The sequence below is a fragment of the Pollicipes pollicipes genome, unplaced genomic scaffold (assembly GCF_011947565.3).
Source record: "Pollicipes pollicipes isolate AB1234 unplaced genomic scaffold, Ppol_2.1 Scaffold_2663;HRSCAF=3118_pilon_pilon_pilon, whole genome shotgun sequence".
Classification (NCBI taxonomy): Eukaryota; Metazoa; Arthropoda; class Thecostraca; order Pollicipedomorpha; family Pollicipedidae; genus Pollicipes; species Pollicipes pollicipes.
The window spans coordinates 34,976-51,761 of NW_023596153.1; the positions used below are offsets into that span (position 1 = coordinate 34,976).

Sequence of the window (16,786 nt, forward strand, 5' to 3'; positions counted from 1 at the left end):
TCCCTGCCACTGAGTATAGTATACACCCCGGTCCCCATCACCGAGTACAGTATACCCGCCCGTCCCCAATGCTGAGTATGGTATATCCACCCGTCCCCATCACTGAGTATAGTATACCCACCGGTCGCCATCACTGAGTATAGTATACCAATCCGTCCACATCACTGATAATAGTATACCCACCCGTTCCCTGTCTCTGGTCCCGGTGCACTCACCCGTCCCGTGTCTCTGATCCCGGTACACCCACCCGTCCCCATCAGCGGGCCACTAGCCCCGGCGCACCTGTCTGTCGCTAAGCACGCGGCTGACGAGGCCGCACTGGAGCGCCTTCTGCGAGCCGAGCCGGCGCGCCGTCAGGCACAGCTCGTTCACCAGACTCCGGCTGCCAATCACCTTGGTCTTAGTCTTGCATGTTATGGCGCTTTCGTTCAGCTAAGACATTAAATAAGACGTGCATAACAGCGCTGGTGCGATTTATCAACTAACGCCGCCGTAATCTCGTAATCCGCATACCACTGCTCGAATCAGTGACTGAAGCGAACGGATCACTAGGAACAGCACGTTTCCTGTCACAAATTGCCAAAGTGGCGCATATCCATGTGCATCCGCATTTCTTACCGTATGGACGACATACACCTACGCCCTGCTGGTGTGCAATGATAGCTCCGTTATATGCCGTCCGTGCCTTTGTCCCCCGGACGCGGTGACCGCCGTCGGCCCAGCCTCAACCCGCCGCAAGCCGTGACCCGGCGCCCGCCACCTCCGTCCGGCAGGTGAGCGCGAGGACTCGCGGCGCATCCCGAGCGTGCCGTGCCCCAGCGTCGGCTCGCACCCCTACTGGGCCAAGACGCCGACCAGTCGTCCCGATAGGCCGGCACTTCGGCGACCCGCTCGGCGCCGCCGGCATCGCGCACAGCGCAGAGCCTGACCTTTGCAAAGCCCTTCGACCAGTTGAAGGCGCATGCACTCGCTGGGACCAGCATCATTCTAAAGCGGCATGAGACGGTCCGGTCCGGTCTGATCACCAGCTCCAGCCGTCGCGGCAATACCGTCGGCGCGTGGCCCGAGGCGGTGGCGGCCACCTCGGCCACGCCGGCGGCGCGACGGCTACCGACTCCGGCCACCCCTAGGAAAGGCCTGGTCCGGCCACCGCCAGCGCGTTACGTGACGGCGAGGCGCCGCCTCCCAAAAAGCCGTCGGCGACAGCACGCTGCCCCCCCCCCCCCCCCCGCCTGGTATGCTGCGCCGCAACATACTAATCCAGATAGCAGCGTGCACTTTCACAGGTATCTCAGCTAGAGTTTGTCAGGCAATTCAGCCCACGGCAATATAGGAGGAGCGACAGCAAACTGACGGGTCACTATCCAGCTGCATCGTCCGACAGCCTGTCCACGTGACGTTAAAGAACGGCATCACGCTTTAAAACACGTACCAAGCACAACGTAGGCCTTTGGACTGACAACGCATTCCAAAAATCCACAGGCCTCTGATGATGGCAGTGGTGATAACTATCATCCACAAACATCTGAACAGAGAGCTAGCTGTATGTCTGAAAAAGACGAAGCTGCCGACATGCCGAGAGCATTAAATGGTAACCCAGGACGGAGCCGTGAAGCCCGCAACACAAGTAAGGACTGTATTTCCTGAGTCTCTGATCTGTATTTCCCGAGTCAGCGAACCATACAAGCATTACTGCTGGCTATCTTAGACGCTGTACGTCCGCAGCGGACGCCAAGTTTGTTATGATCACGCAAACATGTGGCAACGGCCCAATACATATGCGTTTTCCGCAATGGAATCGGTGGTTGCACGACTGAGTGCTAATCTGAATCCCAATAGTGGCGGAATCGGACCACAATCACAGACCTGAATTCCCGTATCAGGAAGATTCCCGTGAAAACATTGTGTTACGGCAACGGTAGTGCACGGCATCAGATATGGCTATCATCTCCCTCCGTCACCCGCACACACAACAGCGGCAACGAGCATCACATTCCGGTAACACAGATAGATAACCACTCAGTACCTGGCGTTACCTATCGTTTTCCAACCACACTCCCAAGCGTCCCCAAGCGTCCCCAAACGCTGCGGTCCGGCCCCAACCCACGCCGAGGTTCGGTCCGCCTCCTCGGAGCTCGACCACGACCGGCGCGCGGGCATGCGCGAGCGAGCGAGCCGCCGAGGCCGCGTCAGTCACCCCCCGGCGACCGACGGCGGCTCTCGCCTCAGCAGAGACCCGAGCGGGACGGTCGCGTCCATTCAGCCGACCGCACTCACACCCTGCTATCTCACACGGAGCCACGTGGGACAGGCCGGCCTCATGGAAAACAACTACGCTAAGCGCAGCAAAATTACGTGTGAGGGGATTTGAGTTGTACGCCATGCCGTTAGGCCAACATTCCACGCCACCAACGCGATGACGCCGCGTCGCTACAGCTTAGCGAAATCGGCCGGGGGCGCCTTGCGGTCCATGGAGGCGGTGGCCGCCTTCATGATGTCCTCCGACTGCAGCATGGCCGCGTTCCAGGCCACCATGTGGTCGAGGCCGTCCTGCACCGTGTGGTCGCGCGAGAAGATCAGGTTCTGCTTGGTCGACTGCACCGCCACCGGCGACTTCTGCGCGATGGTGGCTGCCAGGCTGATCGCCGCCGCCAGTAGACTGCGGACAGGCGGAGGAGCAGGCGATGCCGGTTACCATGACAACAGGGCTGTGTGGCTGTCACAAGCGGGGAAGGGACTGGAGTGGAGCAACGCAGCGAAGACGCGATGCACAGCTGTGGCCAGCGCGAGACGAAGGACAGGACGTAACAGGAATCTAATTAGGAACCCTGGGGAGAGCAGTCGCGTTGATGTACAGTAGAGCGGCGGGGGAGGGGGAGGGGGAGAGGAGGACTCAACGAGGAAATTAGCCAAAAAATTGGAAAGGACAATATTGCGAAATGATCATGAACACACCAGCAATCGGATGGCGGCGGCTACAATGCTACAACGGACACGCAAACAACAGACCGTGTTGTTTATTGGATTCATTTTTACGGCTTGTAGTGAATGATACGTGAGTTCCAGCCTGGACACAGGGTACTAAATGCGCCAATGCAGCACAATTCTGATGGATGCGATTGGGAAAAGCGGTACGTTCCCGGCGGTTCCGTATTTTACATACTACGAACCACACTGCGATACATTTCTACAAATTTCACTAAAAAATAATTCCATCGCGCACACTCGATGGCTGTATCCGACATCATTTTCAAGTGATTGCAAGATGTGATTCTTTTTCGGTATCATACATCGCGGTGTCTGCGGAGAATGAGGCACTTTTTAACAAGTAGTAATAGCAATTGGGACTTTCCGGCGCTTTGACTACGAAGTGATATAATGCCCATCAAATCACTTATTTTGTGTTGCGAGCATTATGCAGCCTTTGTCACTGGTTCATGACCTCAGAGGTAAATTATCTATTTAGTTTTCTTTTTGTCATCCCTGTTGTTCATTATCATCTAACAGTATAATGGAAATGTCATCGCCACTTTATATAAAAGTGTTTTTATTCATTTTGATAAGATGAGCAATGCAAGGCGCCACCTATCCCTGTATCCAGGTAGCAGCACCGACGGGACTCGCTCTCCGGGTACGGAACAGCCGCTTACAGCACCTGTCACTGGGTACGGGTCAGGCCAACAGAATCGTCACTGGACCGGGGACGCCGGGCCGTGTCACTGGTTACTAACCCCGCACCATCCAATTGTTGTGGCTTCTGCACGCGGGACAGACGATCGGGCGATGGCGTCAGAACGGATCTCCGGATTAGAGATGTGGGTTGTCGCCAGAGCACAGGGCACAGCGGTGGGACTCATGCGGGCATGTGCTCAGTAGCGGGGCCTGGATCACCCATCCGTCCGTCGCTACGTCCGCAGTACCAAACCATCCCAATCACTGAGGTTCCCATCCGCATCATCACTACATCACCCACCCATCCGTCCCTGCCACTGAGTATAGTATACACCCCGGTCCCCATCACCGAGTACAGTATACCCGCCCGTCCCCAATGCTGAGTATGGTATATCCACCCGTCCCCATCACTGAGTATAGTATACCCACCGGTCGCCATCACTGAGTATAGTATACCAATCCGTCCACATCACTGATAATAGTATACCCACCCGTTCCCTGTCTCTGGTCCCGGTGCACTCACCCGTCCCGTGTCTCTGATCCCGGTACACCCACCCGTCCCCATCAGCGGGCCACTAGCCCCGGCGCACCTGTCTGTCGCTAAGCACGCGGCTGACGAGGCCGCACTGGAGCGCCTTCTGCGAGCCGAGCCGGCGCGCCGTCAGGCACAGCTCGTTCACCAGACTCCGGCTGCCAATCACCTTCGGCAGCCGCTGCAGCGTGCCCTCGTCCGCCGCCAGCCCTGCGACACGCGTCGATGTCAGCAGCCGCCCCAAACAGCGAGAAGCTGTGAGCTGTCCGCGGCACAGCGCCCTTCCTTGCGAGCCTCTGACGTCAACAGTGGACAGACAGCGGTGTTTTTAATGCCTGAAGAACAGCTTTTAAAGAGGTGAGCGGATCACACCACAATTCAATGGATCACGCGAAAAATTTTCGCCTTGGTCCAAGATTTTGGTGAAAACCAGTTGACGTAGTTACCTGGTGATCCCACGTAAGATATGTCATTTCAGCACTATCAAAGCGACAGCAACAGGTGGCCTTGGTCAGTTCGGCAGGTCACGCTGCACAACTATCTTAGCATACGGCCTGCAAGCAGTCGTATTTTCTGCCAGGAAACAGTTCGTTTTAAGGTCTAATGAACCGGTGACCAATTTGACAACACTATTTCTCCAGGTAGCTGTGCCTTGTGAACTTACATTCCATGATCTAGCATAATAGCAGGAGTGTAGGCACAAATACGAACTGCTTTCGGCTTAGAATGGATTCCCATAATTGAACTCCTAATAACAAAACACATATTCGTTCTAAAATATCGATTCTACGATGATTATGAGCCATAACATGCTCTCGTCGCTCCCCATCAAAACTAGGCACCCTGATGTCACGTGCCTTCACGTCTGTTTACAAGTCTGTTTTCAAGTCTGCTTCACATATGATTTCACGTTTTCTTCACGTGCCAGTACCAATAGCTATCAACGTTGCCAGTCTTCAACACAGCATACACGTCCGTGCGCCGCATCACGCCAGGCGGCGCTCCCCGTGCCGCCGCGCCCGCTCCGGCACCGACACTTACCGATGTCCACCTCCTTGACCTGGAAGAACGCATCCTGGGAGCAGAGGCGGACGTCGGCCGCCGTCACCATGTCGACGCCGCCGCCCACGCACGCGCCGTGCACGGCGGCGATCACCGGCTTACGGCACTGGCGGTCACGGGCACACACTCACGGTCAGAGGGGATCAGCCGCAGTTAGAGTGAGTTGTTACAGCGACAGGGTTCCCTCGCACAGTCCGACGGAGAAGAGGGGCGCGAAAGTTGTCCGATAGGCGAGATAAGCCATGATCAGGCAGGGAACCCCACTACACAGAAGGGCAGTAGTCAGACAGAGAAATTCACGATGGCACAGAACGAAACACAGGTTTTGAAAGAATAGGGAAATGTCACATTAGGAGATTAGCCCCGACACCATCGAATGACACATCAGATCTTAGGTACATTCTAGGAAGTGAGCAAGCCACCGAGTTATCCACAATGGCGCCGTCTGCGAAGCATTGTATTTCCGAAACGTATGCCCGGCTGACTGCCGTGGCACATACCTTTTCAATATCAGTGAACCAGTCCTGGTAGTTTTTGATGGTGCGGTGCAGCTTGAAAGCCTTCCTAGACACGTCACCGTCGCCCATAGCCACGCTGCCAACGGCCATCAGGTCGCTGAGGTCAATCCCGGAGCTGAAGAGGCGGCCGGCGCCGCTCAGCACCACGGACCGGCACTCGGCGTCCTCGTGCAGCTGCTGGAAGCACACGCCCAGGTCCCTGCCAGGGTGAGCAGGCTTCCATTATGGCAGTTCATGCTGGTTTGGTGAGGATTATGTCATGACATAGCAGTGCTGGTCAGGACTGAATTGGTGCAATGGGCTGTGATGATCCAGATAAAAACATGTGGACTGCACACTTATTTACATGTTTCTTATTTTGTGGGGTTTAGCAGCACCATATCACTCTATTAGGCATACAAGGCAGACCCCCTGAGCTTGCTTACTTCCACATTTCAGTGTTGAGAGCATTCAGCTTGTCAGGCCGGTTCATCTCCACATGAACCACATACTCCACAGGTTGTGTGACATTCAGTGTCTTGTACTGGGCATAGTCAGCCAGGCTGCTGGCCATCCTGACTGTCTGGAGGCTTTGCCGAGCTGCTGTAAATGACAGGATGATGTAAGAAAGACTACTAAATCAGGAATCAGGACATAGCCAGTGTCCTGTAGGCTAGTCAATGGCATAATTACCCCCCCCCCCCCCCCCCAACTCTTTGTGCAGGTATATCTCTCCCAGGCTGCTAAGGTTAAATACATGCAGAGCTGATGCCAGCTGTTGGATGCAGTTAAAAAATGCAACCAACATGAGCATGGCAAAATCAGCCCATCGGCTATAAAACAGGTACATTTTGCATGAGTGACATCCAAGGTTTCTGTGTTTCTTTCCATGTGCTCAGGGGTGACAGATAAAACCAAGGGTGGATAAGGGAAAGGAGATAAGATGCCCTAATGCCAAAATGCAAAGTATGCATGTTACTCTGAACATAAATAGCATAACAGTGACATTCTGGTGACATTTCAGACCATGTATGCTGCACATCAGATCTCTCAGTTTTGTACACAGTCATCACCAATAACAGGGCATAATGAACCCAACCCAGGCCTCAATTAAGTATGGCAGTGAGAAGACAATTTCAGGCAAGATTACCTCCAAAACTCTTTCACACAAAAACAATTTGAAGGTTTCAGTGTAGACTGTAGTGCACCACTGTCACAAAAGGCATCTTAGTGCAGTGGCTTGAATTTTACAGACCGGCCCTGAGCAATGCTAAACATGGGTGAACATGAAGAGAAATAACATAAAACCACATTTGCTGAAAATCATCACTGTAGCCAGGGCTTCTACCCTCATCCTCTGTAACATCATCATTCATCATCATGATGTGAAACATACCAGATATGACTTGAAATACCAGATAAGCCAGCATCGTTTCAGCCGATCAAACAGGTAAACAACGAAAAGCGATAGACGATCATACCACAGATGGTTTAGTATTAAGCTAAAGTTATACGAATTTCGAATTGACGCGGTAGAGTTGGGACTTTTCCAATCTATCCATACATCATCCCAGTAGCACATGGTATCCACGAAACATACCAATTCTCTGAATCTTCAACATAGCCGCAAAGAATGAGCTTTAATGTCCGCAGCAAAAAAGGAAACAAAATAGCAGAATGGGCGATGGAGACGAGACGCGAATTTGCACCAGCTCGGTACATAACATATTACGCTTATAGCGCATACGTGACGAATGCGGGGGCTGAACGCACTAAAATCCGAATTAGCAGTTTTTAATCATCACAGTTTTAATGCATGTTAATCCCAAATAAGATGGAAATGGCGCTGTCAGAGCAGTGGTGTGTGGTCGATGCTGTGTAAGCAGCTTTTGATGGTACCCAATGCTCTAAGTGGCGTGACAAATTTTCAAGCCGAAAGTGTCGCACCTGGTTTTTCTCTCAATCATGCTCCGTGTAGACGTCCTCCATCTTTCCTGATCATCTCACGCGCAAGGCAAGGAACCGTCAATCATCGATGTTCCAGATTTCCTGTACAGACCTCTTCACAGCGATTAAGGGCACGTATCAACATAACCTTAGCGATGGATACGAAGGAGTCCAAAGAATCCAGGCGCCGCCACGCTGTGTGAACTCTACTGAATTTGCTAACTCAACTGAAACTCATGGTGCTTCTCTAATACATTTTACTTTTATACATAGCGTGTAAACACATGTGGCTCAGACAGCCGTGGAAAAGACTGAACAGAACAAAACGGTCCCGAGAGCCCCTCCCCCCTCCCGCTCGCGGGAGCGAGAGTTGGGGCCACCGGCGGCCACCTTCAGCGCAGCAGGGGCCCCAAGTCACAGCGTTAACCGGCGGGAATCGAGAGCTCGAACGACGGTAGCCACCGACAGCTTTGTGCAACTAATGCTGCAAGGACACACAACTAACTGCCGACGCCGATGGACCCCTGACTGGGAGAGCCGAGGCAGGAACGGAACCTCCGGCGCGGAAGCGAAATTCGGGTGCGACTAACACACACGCGATGACAATGCATGTCGCGCGCCTACCAGAGCGCTTCTAACAGACCGCAATCGGCAATTGAACACGTGCGACGCAGCCTGGGCGCCACCTCACAACCGAGATCCACCACAGCGCAGCGCCGCTCGGCGGCCACTCCCCGAACTACCTAGCGCGGGTAGCCGGGGCGGGGGGCGGGCCAGGCTGCCTGCCATGTTGTGACCCATCGAGCGCGCGCTCCGGCAAACGGCCGCCGCCACCCAGCTGACCAAGCCCGGTGCAACATCACACACACGCCTCCACAGCGCGGAGCCATAACCCGGCCGCCCACACGCGCCTCACCGCACCGCGCTGACACGTCACACCGTCCCAGCCCGGCCGGAAGCTCCGCTGCCACGCCGCACCCAGCCCACGCGCGCCCCTTAAAGCGGCCGCGGCCTCACCAGCAGCGAACGGACGGGTAAAACGGTCCTTATCCAGCTGTGCCGTCTCTTTACAGAATACCTTCGAGCCCTACGCTTTAGTAATTATTAAATAATGCGTGCAAAGCACAACAAAAAGCTTTGACTGAAGGTGCGCTCTAAAAATGAACAGGCATCTGATCGCAGTGGCAAGATGGTGTCCGTTGCCTACAAACATTCAAACAGTAAGGTAGCTGTAGACCTGAAAGAGACGGGGCTGCAGCGCTGAAGAAAGCATTGGAACGCTACCCACCACGAAACGGGTGGTTTCACAATGTAAATAACATCTCTGACTTGTATTTCTCCGAGGTAACGAGTCATACACATATTATTAGCTATCTCACGACGCCGCACGTTAGTAACTGATGCGTAACTTATTAGCTATCGTTAGCCACTCATGTAGCTGCAGCAAAAACACACCCTTTTTCGCAATGGAACCGGAAATGCTGCGGTAATGAAATCGGTAAGTGCTGCGACAGTGGAATCCGTAAGTGCAGGACTGCGTGGAATCGGTAAGTGCTGCGACAATGGAATCCGCAAGTGCAGGACTGCGTGGAATCGGTAAGTGCTGCGACAATGGAATCCGTAAGTGCAGGACTGCGTGGAATCGGTAAGTGCTGCGACAATGGAATCCGCAAGTGCAGGACTGCGTGGAATCGGTAAGTGCTGCGACAATGGAATCCGTAAGTGCAGGACTGCGTGGCCGTCACAGGTGGTGAAGGAACTGGGCTGGGGCAGCACGGCGAAGAAGCGATGCATAACTGTGGTCGACGGGTGGCGAAGGACGCAAGGCAACAGGAAACCAACTGAAAGCCTCGGGGAGTTAGAGTCATCATTATTGTTAGCGGGAGAATATTGCGGCAATGAGTAAATCAACCAAGTAGTTGGGGGCTGCAATAAATGCGGATCATGGATGAAAACGCACGAACAATCAGATTATAGTGGTAACGGTGATACGGCGCTACAGATTATGATAGCAACGGACCATGTCGTTGATTATAGTATATTCTATTGCTGTATGTAGTGGAATGTATTGCCTCCTGTCTTGACGCCTGGCGCTCAATGCGCCATTCCGACACAACACTTATGGATGAAATTCAGAACGAATTCACGGTCTTATTGATTTGGTATTTGTAATGCTATTTAAGACACTCACATGTAGCAACTCTCCTAGCCCAAGAAACACCTCCAATGACAAATAGATGCCGCAGAAACTCGGGTTGCTCCGGTAAGCGTGTATTCCTTATTCCCAATCCACGAAATTACGCGGTCCTCACCAGCCAATGTGCATGGCTTTGGCACCCTCTTAATCGTGGCTGCATACTTCCTTTATTTCGCTGCGGTCAGGCATTAAAAAAAGCTTTACACTTAACACCTGCTCTGAGTTTCTGGCACCACAAACGCCCACGAATAGCTGAGATTGTCACCTTGTGTTTTGTCTATGCAGTATAGCTCTCGCCTCCAGATGTTACGGACAGACTAAATCACTAAATCTCATGAAACCCTACGGACGCCATCAGCTTGCTCGCATGAGACCCAGGTCGCCCACTCCGGTGCACCATCCGGCATGCAAAACGGATCGTTGACACCCTCATGGCCACGGGCTGCCAAGGACGACCGCGGCCGGCAGCCTTCGCGCTGGTTACCATTGGAACGGGCCCAGCTGGCAGGCCGTGTGCCATATGATAACCGACAGTATACCACGCCTCGTCAAATAAACATGCTACGGGGCGCCACCTGTCTCTGCAACAAGGTGGCAGCACTGCCGGGACTCGGTCTCCGGGTACGGGACAGCCACCTGCAGCACCCGTCATTGGGTGCGGCACAGGCCAACAGACCTGAATACATAGATCAGGAAGATTCCCGTGAAAACATTGTGTTACGGTAACAGTAAAGCATGCATTAGATATGGTTATCATCTCCACCCGTCCCCCGCACACATCACAGTGGCAACGAGCATCACATTCCGGTAACACAGATAGATAACCACTCAGCACTTGGTGCTACCTTTCGTTTTCCAACCACACTCCCAAGCGTCCCCAAACGCTGCGGTCCGGCCCCAACCCACGCCGAGGTTCGGTCCGCCTCCTCGGAGCTCGACCACGACCGGCGCGCGGGGATGCGCGAGCGAGCGAGCCGCCGAGGCCGCGTCAGTCACCCCCCGGCGACCGACGGCGGCTCTCGCCTCAGCAGAGACCCGAGCGGGACGGTCGCGTCCATTCAGCCGACCGCACTCACACCCTGCTATCTCACACGAAGCCACGTGGGACAGGCCGGCCTCATGGAAAACAACTACGCTAAGCGCAGCAAAATTACGTGTGAGGGGATTTGAGTTGTACGCCATGCCGTTAGGCCAACATTCCACGCCACCAACGCGATGACGCCGCGTCGCTACAGCTTAGCGAAATCGGCCGGGGGCGCCTTGCGGTCCATGGAGGCGGTGGCCGCCTTCATGATGTCCTCCGACTGCAGCATGGCCGCGTTCCAGGCCACCATGTGGTCGAGGCCGTCCTGCACCGTGTGGTCGCGCGAGAAGATCAGGTTCTGCTTGGTCGACTGCACCGCCACCGGCGACTTCTGCGCGATGGTGGCTGCCAGGCTGATCGCCGCCGCCAGTAGACTGCGGACAGGCGGAGGAGCAGGCGATGCCGGTTACCATGACAACAGGGCTGTGTGGCTGTCACAAGCGGGGAAGGGACTGGAGTGGAGCAACGCAGCGAAGACGCGATGCACAGCTGTGGCCAGCGCGAGACGAAGGACACGATGTAACAGGAAACTAATTGGGGACACTGGGGAGGGCAAAGTTGGGTTGGTGCTCAGTGGAGAAATGGGGAAGGGGGAGGGGAAGATGTAATGAGAAAAGTAGCCAACTATTTGCAAAGGACAATACTGAGAGGCATTGATGAAAACGCACAAGCAATCTGATGGCGGCAGCAACAATGCTACGGCGTTGCAGGACGTGCCAGCAACGGACCGTGTTCTTGATCAGATTATTTTTTACGGCTTGTGGTGAATGACAAATGGGTTCCAGACTGGACACTGGGTGCTGAATGTACCACTGCAGCACACTTCTTACGGATGCGATTCGGAACAGCAGTACACTCCTGGCGGTTCCGCATCTTCAATACTACGAGCCCCACTAGATATAAATTAAGATGCATCTCGCCAAAAAGCATCACGTTGCGCACACTCGATGGCTCCATCCGATATCAATTTCGAAAGTGATTACAAGATGTGGTCCTTTTTCAATGTCACGCATTGCAGTATTTCCAGAGCATGAGTGCACTTTGTAACCACCATTAGTAATAGCAACTGGAGCTTTCCGGCGCTTCGACTACGAAGTCATGTAGCGCCGATCAAATTTCTTCTTGTTGCGAGCATTATGCAGTCTTTGTCACTGGTTCATGACCTCAGAGGTAAATTATCTATATAGTTTTCTTTGTGTCATCCCTGTTGTTCATTATCATCTAACAGTATAATGGAAATGTCATCGCCACTTTACATAAGTGTTTTTTTCGTATAGATACGGTGAACACTGCAAGGCGCCACCTGTCTCTGAAACAAGGTGGCAGCACTGATGGCACTCGGTCTCCGGGCACAGGGCAGCCACCTACAGTACCTGTCACTGTAGGGCTCAGGCCAACAGAATCGACACTGGGCCGGGGACAGTCGGCCGTGTCACTGGTTACCAATTCTGGATTGCCCAATTATTGCGTCTTCTGCACGCGGGACAGGCGATCGAGCTGGGACGCCACAACGGACCTCTGGGTTAGGGATGTGGGGTGACCTCGGAGGACTGCCTTTAGAACACGGGATATATCCATATATATCCATAGTCAATGGGGGAACGTCGTAACACCATAACCACGAAACATATCCATAACGTCAATGTGCGTTTAGAGATGTGACATGGGATAACCATACGTCACTGACCCCAGCACCCCCCCCCCCCCCCCCCCTCCTGCCCCCTGTCCCTGTGCCGGTACACCCACCTGTCCCCTGTCCCTGCGCCGGTACACCCACCCGTCCCCACCAGCGAGCCCTCAGCCCCGGCGCACCTGTGTCTGTCGCTGAGCACGCGGCTGACGAGGCCGCACTGGAGCGCCTCCTGCGAGCCGAGCCGGCGCGCCGTCAGGCACAGCTCGTTCACCAGACTCCGGCTGCCAATCACCTTCGGCAGCCGCTGCAGCGTGCCCTCGTCCGCCGCCAGCCCTGCGACACGCGTCGATGTCAGCAGCCGCCCCAAACAGCGAGAAGCTGTGAGCTGTCCGCGGCACAGCGCCCTTCCTTGCGAGCCTCTGACGTCAACGGTGGACAGACAGCAGTGTTTTTAATGCCTGAAGAACAGCTTTTAAAGAGGTGAGCGGATCACACCACAATTCAATGGATCACGCGAAAATTTTCGCCTTGGTCCCAAGATTTTGGTGAAAACCAGTTGACGTAGTTACCTGGTGATCCCACGTAAGATATGTCATTTCAGCACTATCAAAGCGACAGCAACAGGTGGCCTTGGTCAGTTCGGCAGGTCACGCTGCACAACTATCTTAGCATACGGCCTGCAAGCAGTCGTATTTTTCTGCCAGGAAACAGTTCGTTTTAAGGTCTAATGAACCGGTGACCAATTTGACAACGCTATTTCTCCAGGCAGCTGTACCTTGTGAACTTACATTCCATGACCTAGCGTAATAGTAGGAGTGTAGGCACAAATTCGAACTGCTTTCGGCTTAGAATGGATTTCCATAATTGAACTCCTAATAACAACACATATATTCGTTCTAAAATATCGATTCTACAATGATTATGAGCCATAACATGCTCTCGTCGCTCCCCATCAAAACTATGCACCCTGATGTCACGTGCCTTCACGTCTGTTTACAAGTCTGTTTTCAAGTCTGCTTCACATATGTTTTCACGTTTTTTTCAAGTGCCAGTGCCAATAGCTATCAACGTTGCCAGTCTCACAGCAACAAAGAATACACGTCCGTGCGCCGCATCACGCCAGGCGGCGCTCCCCGTGCCGCCGCGCCCGCCCCGGCACCGACACTTACCGATGTCCACCTCCTTGACCTGGAAGAACGCATCCTGGGAGCAGAGGCGGATGTCGGCCGCCGTCACCATGTCGACACCGGCGCCCACGCACGCGCCGTGCACGGCGGCGATCACCGGCTTACGGCACTGGCGGTCACGGGCACACACTCACGGTCAGAGGGGACCAGCCGCAGTTACAGTGAGTTGTTACGGCGACAGGGTTCCCTGGCACAGCCCGACGGAGAAGAGGGGCGCGAAAGTTGTCCGATAGGCGAGATAAGCCATGATGAGGCAGGGAACCCCACTACACAGAAGGGCAGTAGTCAGACAGAGAAATTCACGATGGCACAGAACGAAACACGGGTTTTGAAAGAATAGCGAAATGTCACGTTAGGAGATTAGCCCCGACACCAGTGAATGACACATCAGACCTTAGGTACTTTCTAGGAATGAGCAAGCCACCGAGTTATCCACAATGGCGCCATCCGCGAAGCATTGTATTTCCGAAACGTATGCCCGGCTGGCTGCCGTGGCACATACCCTTTCAATATCAGTGAACCAGTCCTGGTAGTTCTTGATGATGCGTTGCAGCTTGAAAGCCTTCCTAGACACGTCACCGTCGCCCGTAGCCACGCTGCCAACGGCCATCACGTCGCTAAAGTCGATCCCGGAGCTGAAGAGACGGCCGGCGCCGCCCAACACCACGGACCGGCACTCGGCGTCCTCGTGCAGCTGCTGGAAGCACACCCCAGGTCCCTGCTAGGGTGAGCAGGCTTCCGTTATGGCAGTTTGTGCTGGTCTGGTGCAGATTATGTTGTGACATAGCAATGCTGGTCAGAGCTGAATTGGTGCAATGGGCTGTGACAATCCAGATATAAACATGTGGACTATGCACTTGTTTACATGTTTCTTACTTTGTGTAGTTTACCAGAACCATATCACTCTATTAGGCATACAAGGCAGACTCCCTGATGCATACTTACTTCCACATTTCAGTGTTGAGAGCATTCAGCTTGTCAGGCCGGTTCATCTCCACATGAACCACATACTCCACAGGTTGTGTGACATTCAGTGTCTTGTACTGGGCATAGTCAGCCAGGCTGCTGGCCATCCTGACTGTCTGGAGGCTTGGCCGGGCTGCTGTGAATGGCAGGATGATGTTAGAAAGACTAATTGATCAGGGATCAGGACATACCCAAAGTGTCCTGCAGGCTAGTCAATGGTGTTATTACCACCTAACTCATTGTGCAGGTATATTTCTCCCAGGCTGCTAAGGTTTAATACATGCAAAGCTGATGCCAGATGTCGGATACAGTTTAAAATGTGACCAGCATGAGCATGACAAAAACAGCCCATAGGCTATACAACAGGCACATTTTGTATGAGTGACATCCAAGATTTCTATGTGTTTCTTTCTGTGTACTCAGGGGTGACAGATAAAATCAAGGGTGGATAAGGGGAAGGAGATGAGAATATGTCCTAGTGCCAAAATACATATCAGATCTTTCAGTTTGTATACAGTCATCACCAATAACAGGGCATAATGAACCTAACCTAACCCAGGCTTCACAAAATTATGGCAGTGAGAAGAAAATTTCAGGCAAAAATACTTCCAAAACTCTTTCACACAATAACAATTTGAAGGTTTCAGTGTAGACTATAGCACACCACTGTCATAAAAGGTGTCTTGGTGCAGTGGCTTGAATTTTACAGACTGGCCCTGAGCAATGCTTAACATGGGTGAGCATGATAGAGAAATAACATAAAACCACATTTGCTGAAACCTCATCATTGTAGGTGGGGCTTCTACCCTCATCATCTGACATCATCAGCTGTAAGATCATCATTCATCATCTATCATCATGTGCAACATACCAAATCTGACTTGAAATACCAGATAAGCCAGCATCATTTCTGCTGGATCAACAGGTAAACAATGATAAGCAATAAACAACCACAGAGTGATTCAGCATTAAGCTTAGGGTTACGAATTGCATTATACGCGGTACAGTAGGTACTTTTTCAGTCCATCCATACACCATCCCAGCAGCACATGCTATCCACGAAACATACCAATTCTCTGATCTCTTCAACATAGCCGCAACGAATGAGCTTTAGCGTCGCCCAGCAAAAAATGGAACAAATCACGCAGAATGAGCGATGGAGGCGGGACGCGAATGTGCACCAGCTCCACAACTGCTCCGCAACAACTACTCAGCAATCTTGCCCAGCATGCAATATATTACGCTTATAGCGCATATGTGACGAATGTGGGGGCAACGTTAGATAGCCCTGGGCTTAATTAACGCGGGCTTAGCCCTGGGCTTAATTAATTAACCACTGCGCGTCTGGGAAACCAGAGGTACGGGGTTCGATTCCCCGGGTGCCCCGCCTTCCTGCCAGGGTGAGAGGCAGGCGACGCCATATAGCCGCACAGCTGAGTGCGTCGTAAAGCCCCAATGACACACACACACAGCCTTGGGCTTAACGCACTAAAATGCGAATCAGCATTTGTATTTATCACAGCTCCCATCCGTGTTAATTCCAAACAAGATTGAAATGGCGCTGTCAGAGCAGCCATGTGTGTTCGATGCTGTGTAAGCACTTTTTGATGGCACCCAAGGCTTTGAGTGTCGTCACAAATTTCCAAGCCAAAGTGTCGCACCTGGTTTTTCTCTCAATCATGCTCCGTGTAGACGTCCTCCATCTTTCCTGATCATCTCCGCGCAGGCAAGGAACCGTCACATCGCTGTTCCAGATTTCCTGAACAAACCTCGTCACAGCGATTAAGGGCACGTACCAACACAAACTTAGCGATGGATACAAGGAGTCCAACGAATCTAGGCGCCTTCATTTTTTAACTCTACTGAATTTCTGACTTACTCAAACTCAGGCGCTTCTCTAATACATTTTATTTTATACATAACGTGTAACACATGTGGCTCAGACAGCCGTGGCAAAGACTGAACAGAACAAAACGGTCCCGAGAGCCCCTCCCCCCTCCCGCTCGCGG

General features: G+C 53.0%; 2 protein-coding genes across 2 annotated transcripts; both read right to left on the bottom strand.

Annotated features, from left to right (window-relative positions):
* Positions 1–1,641: 1,641 nt before the first annotated feature.
* LOC119114575 (delta(3,5)-Delta(2,4)-dienoyl-CoA isomerase, mitochondrial) lies at positions 1,642–7,473 on the bottom strand. The gene is made up of 6 exons (XM_037238666.1): positions 7,364–7,473; positions 6,210–6,366; positions 5,767–5,983; positions 5,246–5,372; positions 4,261–4,414; positions 1,642–2,659 (listed from the first exon to the last, which is right to left on the bottom strand). The coding sequence occupies exons 1-6, from the start codon at positions 7,383–7,385 to the stop codon at positions 2,431–2,433; spliced, it is 906 nt and encodes a 301-aa protein (XP_037094561.1). The 5' UTR covers positions 7,386–7,473; the 3' UTR covers positions 1,642–2,430.
* A 2,419-nt stretch (positions 7,474–9,892) lies between these two features.
* On the bottom strand, positions 9,893–14,529 carry LOC119114574 (delta(3,5)-Delta(2,4)-dienoyl-CoA isomerase, mitochondrial-like; the record flags this gene model as incomplete). The annotated part of the gene is made up of 4 exons (XM_037238665.1): positions 9,893–11,365; positions 12,804–12,957; positions 13,794–13,920; positions 14,314–14,529. Coding segments are annotated over 4 exons (726 nt in total), but the record flags the coding sequence as incomplete, so codon positions are not given.
* Positions 14,530–16,786: the final 2,257 nt, after the last annotated feature.

Coding starts and splice junctions, on each gene's coding strand:
- LOC119114575 (XM_037238666.1), bottom strand. CDS start 7,385: ATGTTGAAGATTCAGAGAATTG. Junction 5,373..5,766: donor GGTTCACTGATATTGAAAAG/GTATGTGCCACG, acceptor CGTGACCGCCAG/TGCCGTAAGCCGGTGATCGC. Junction 2,660..4,260: donor GTGCTTAGCGACAGACAGGT/GCGCCGGGGCTA, acceptor GCCTGTCCGCAG/TCTACTGGCGGCGGCGATCA.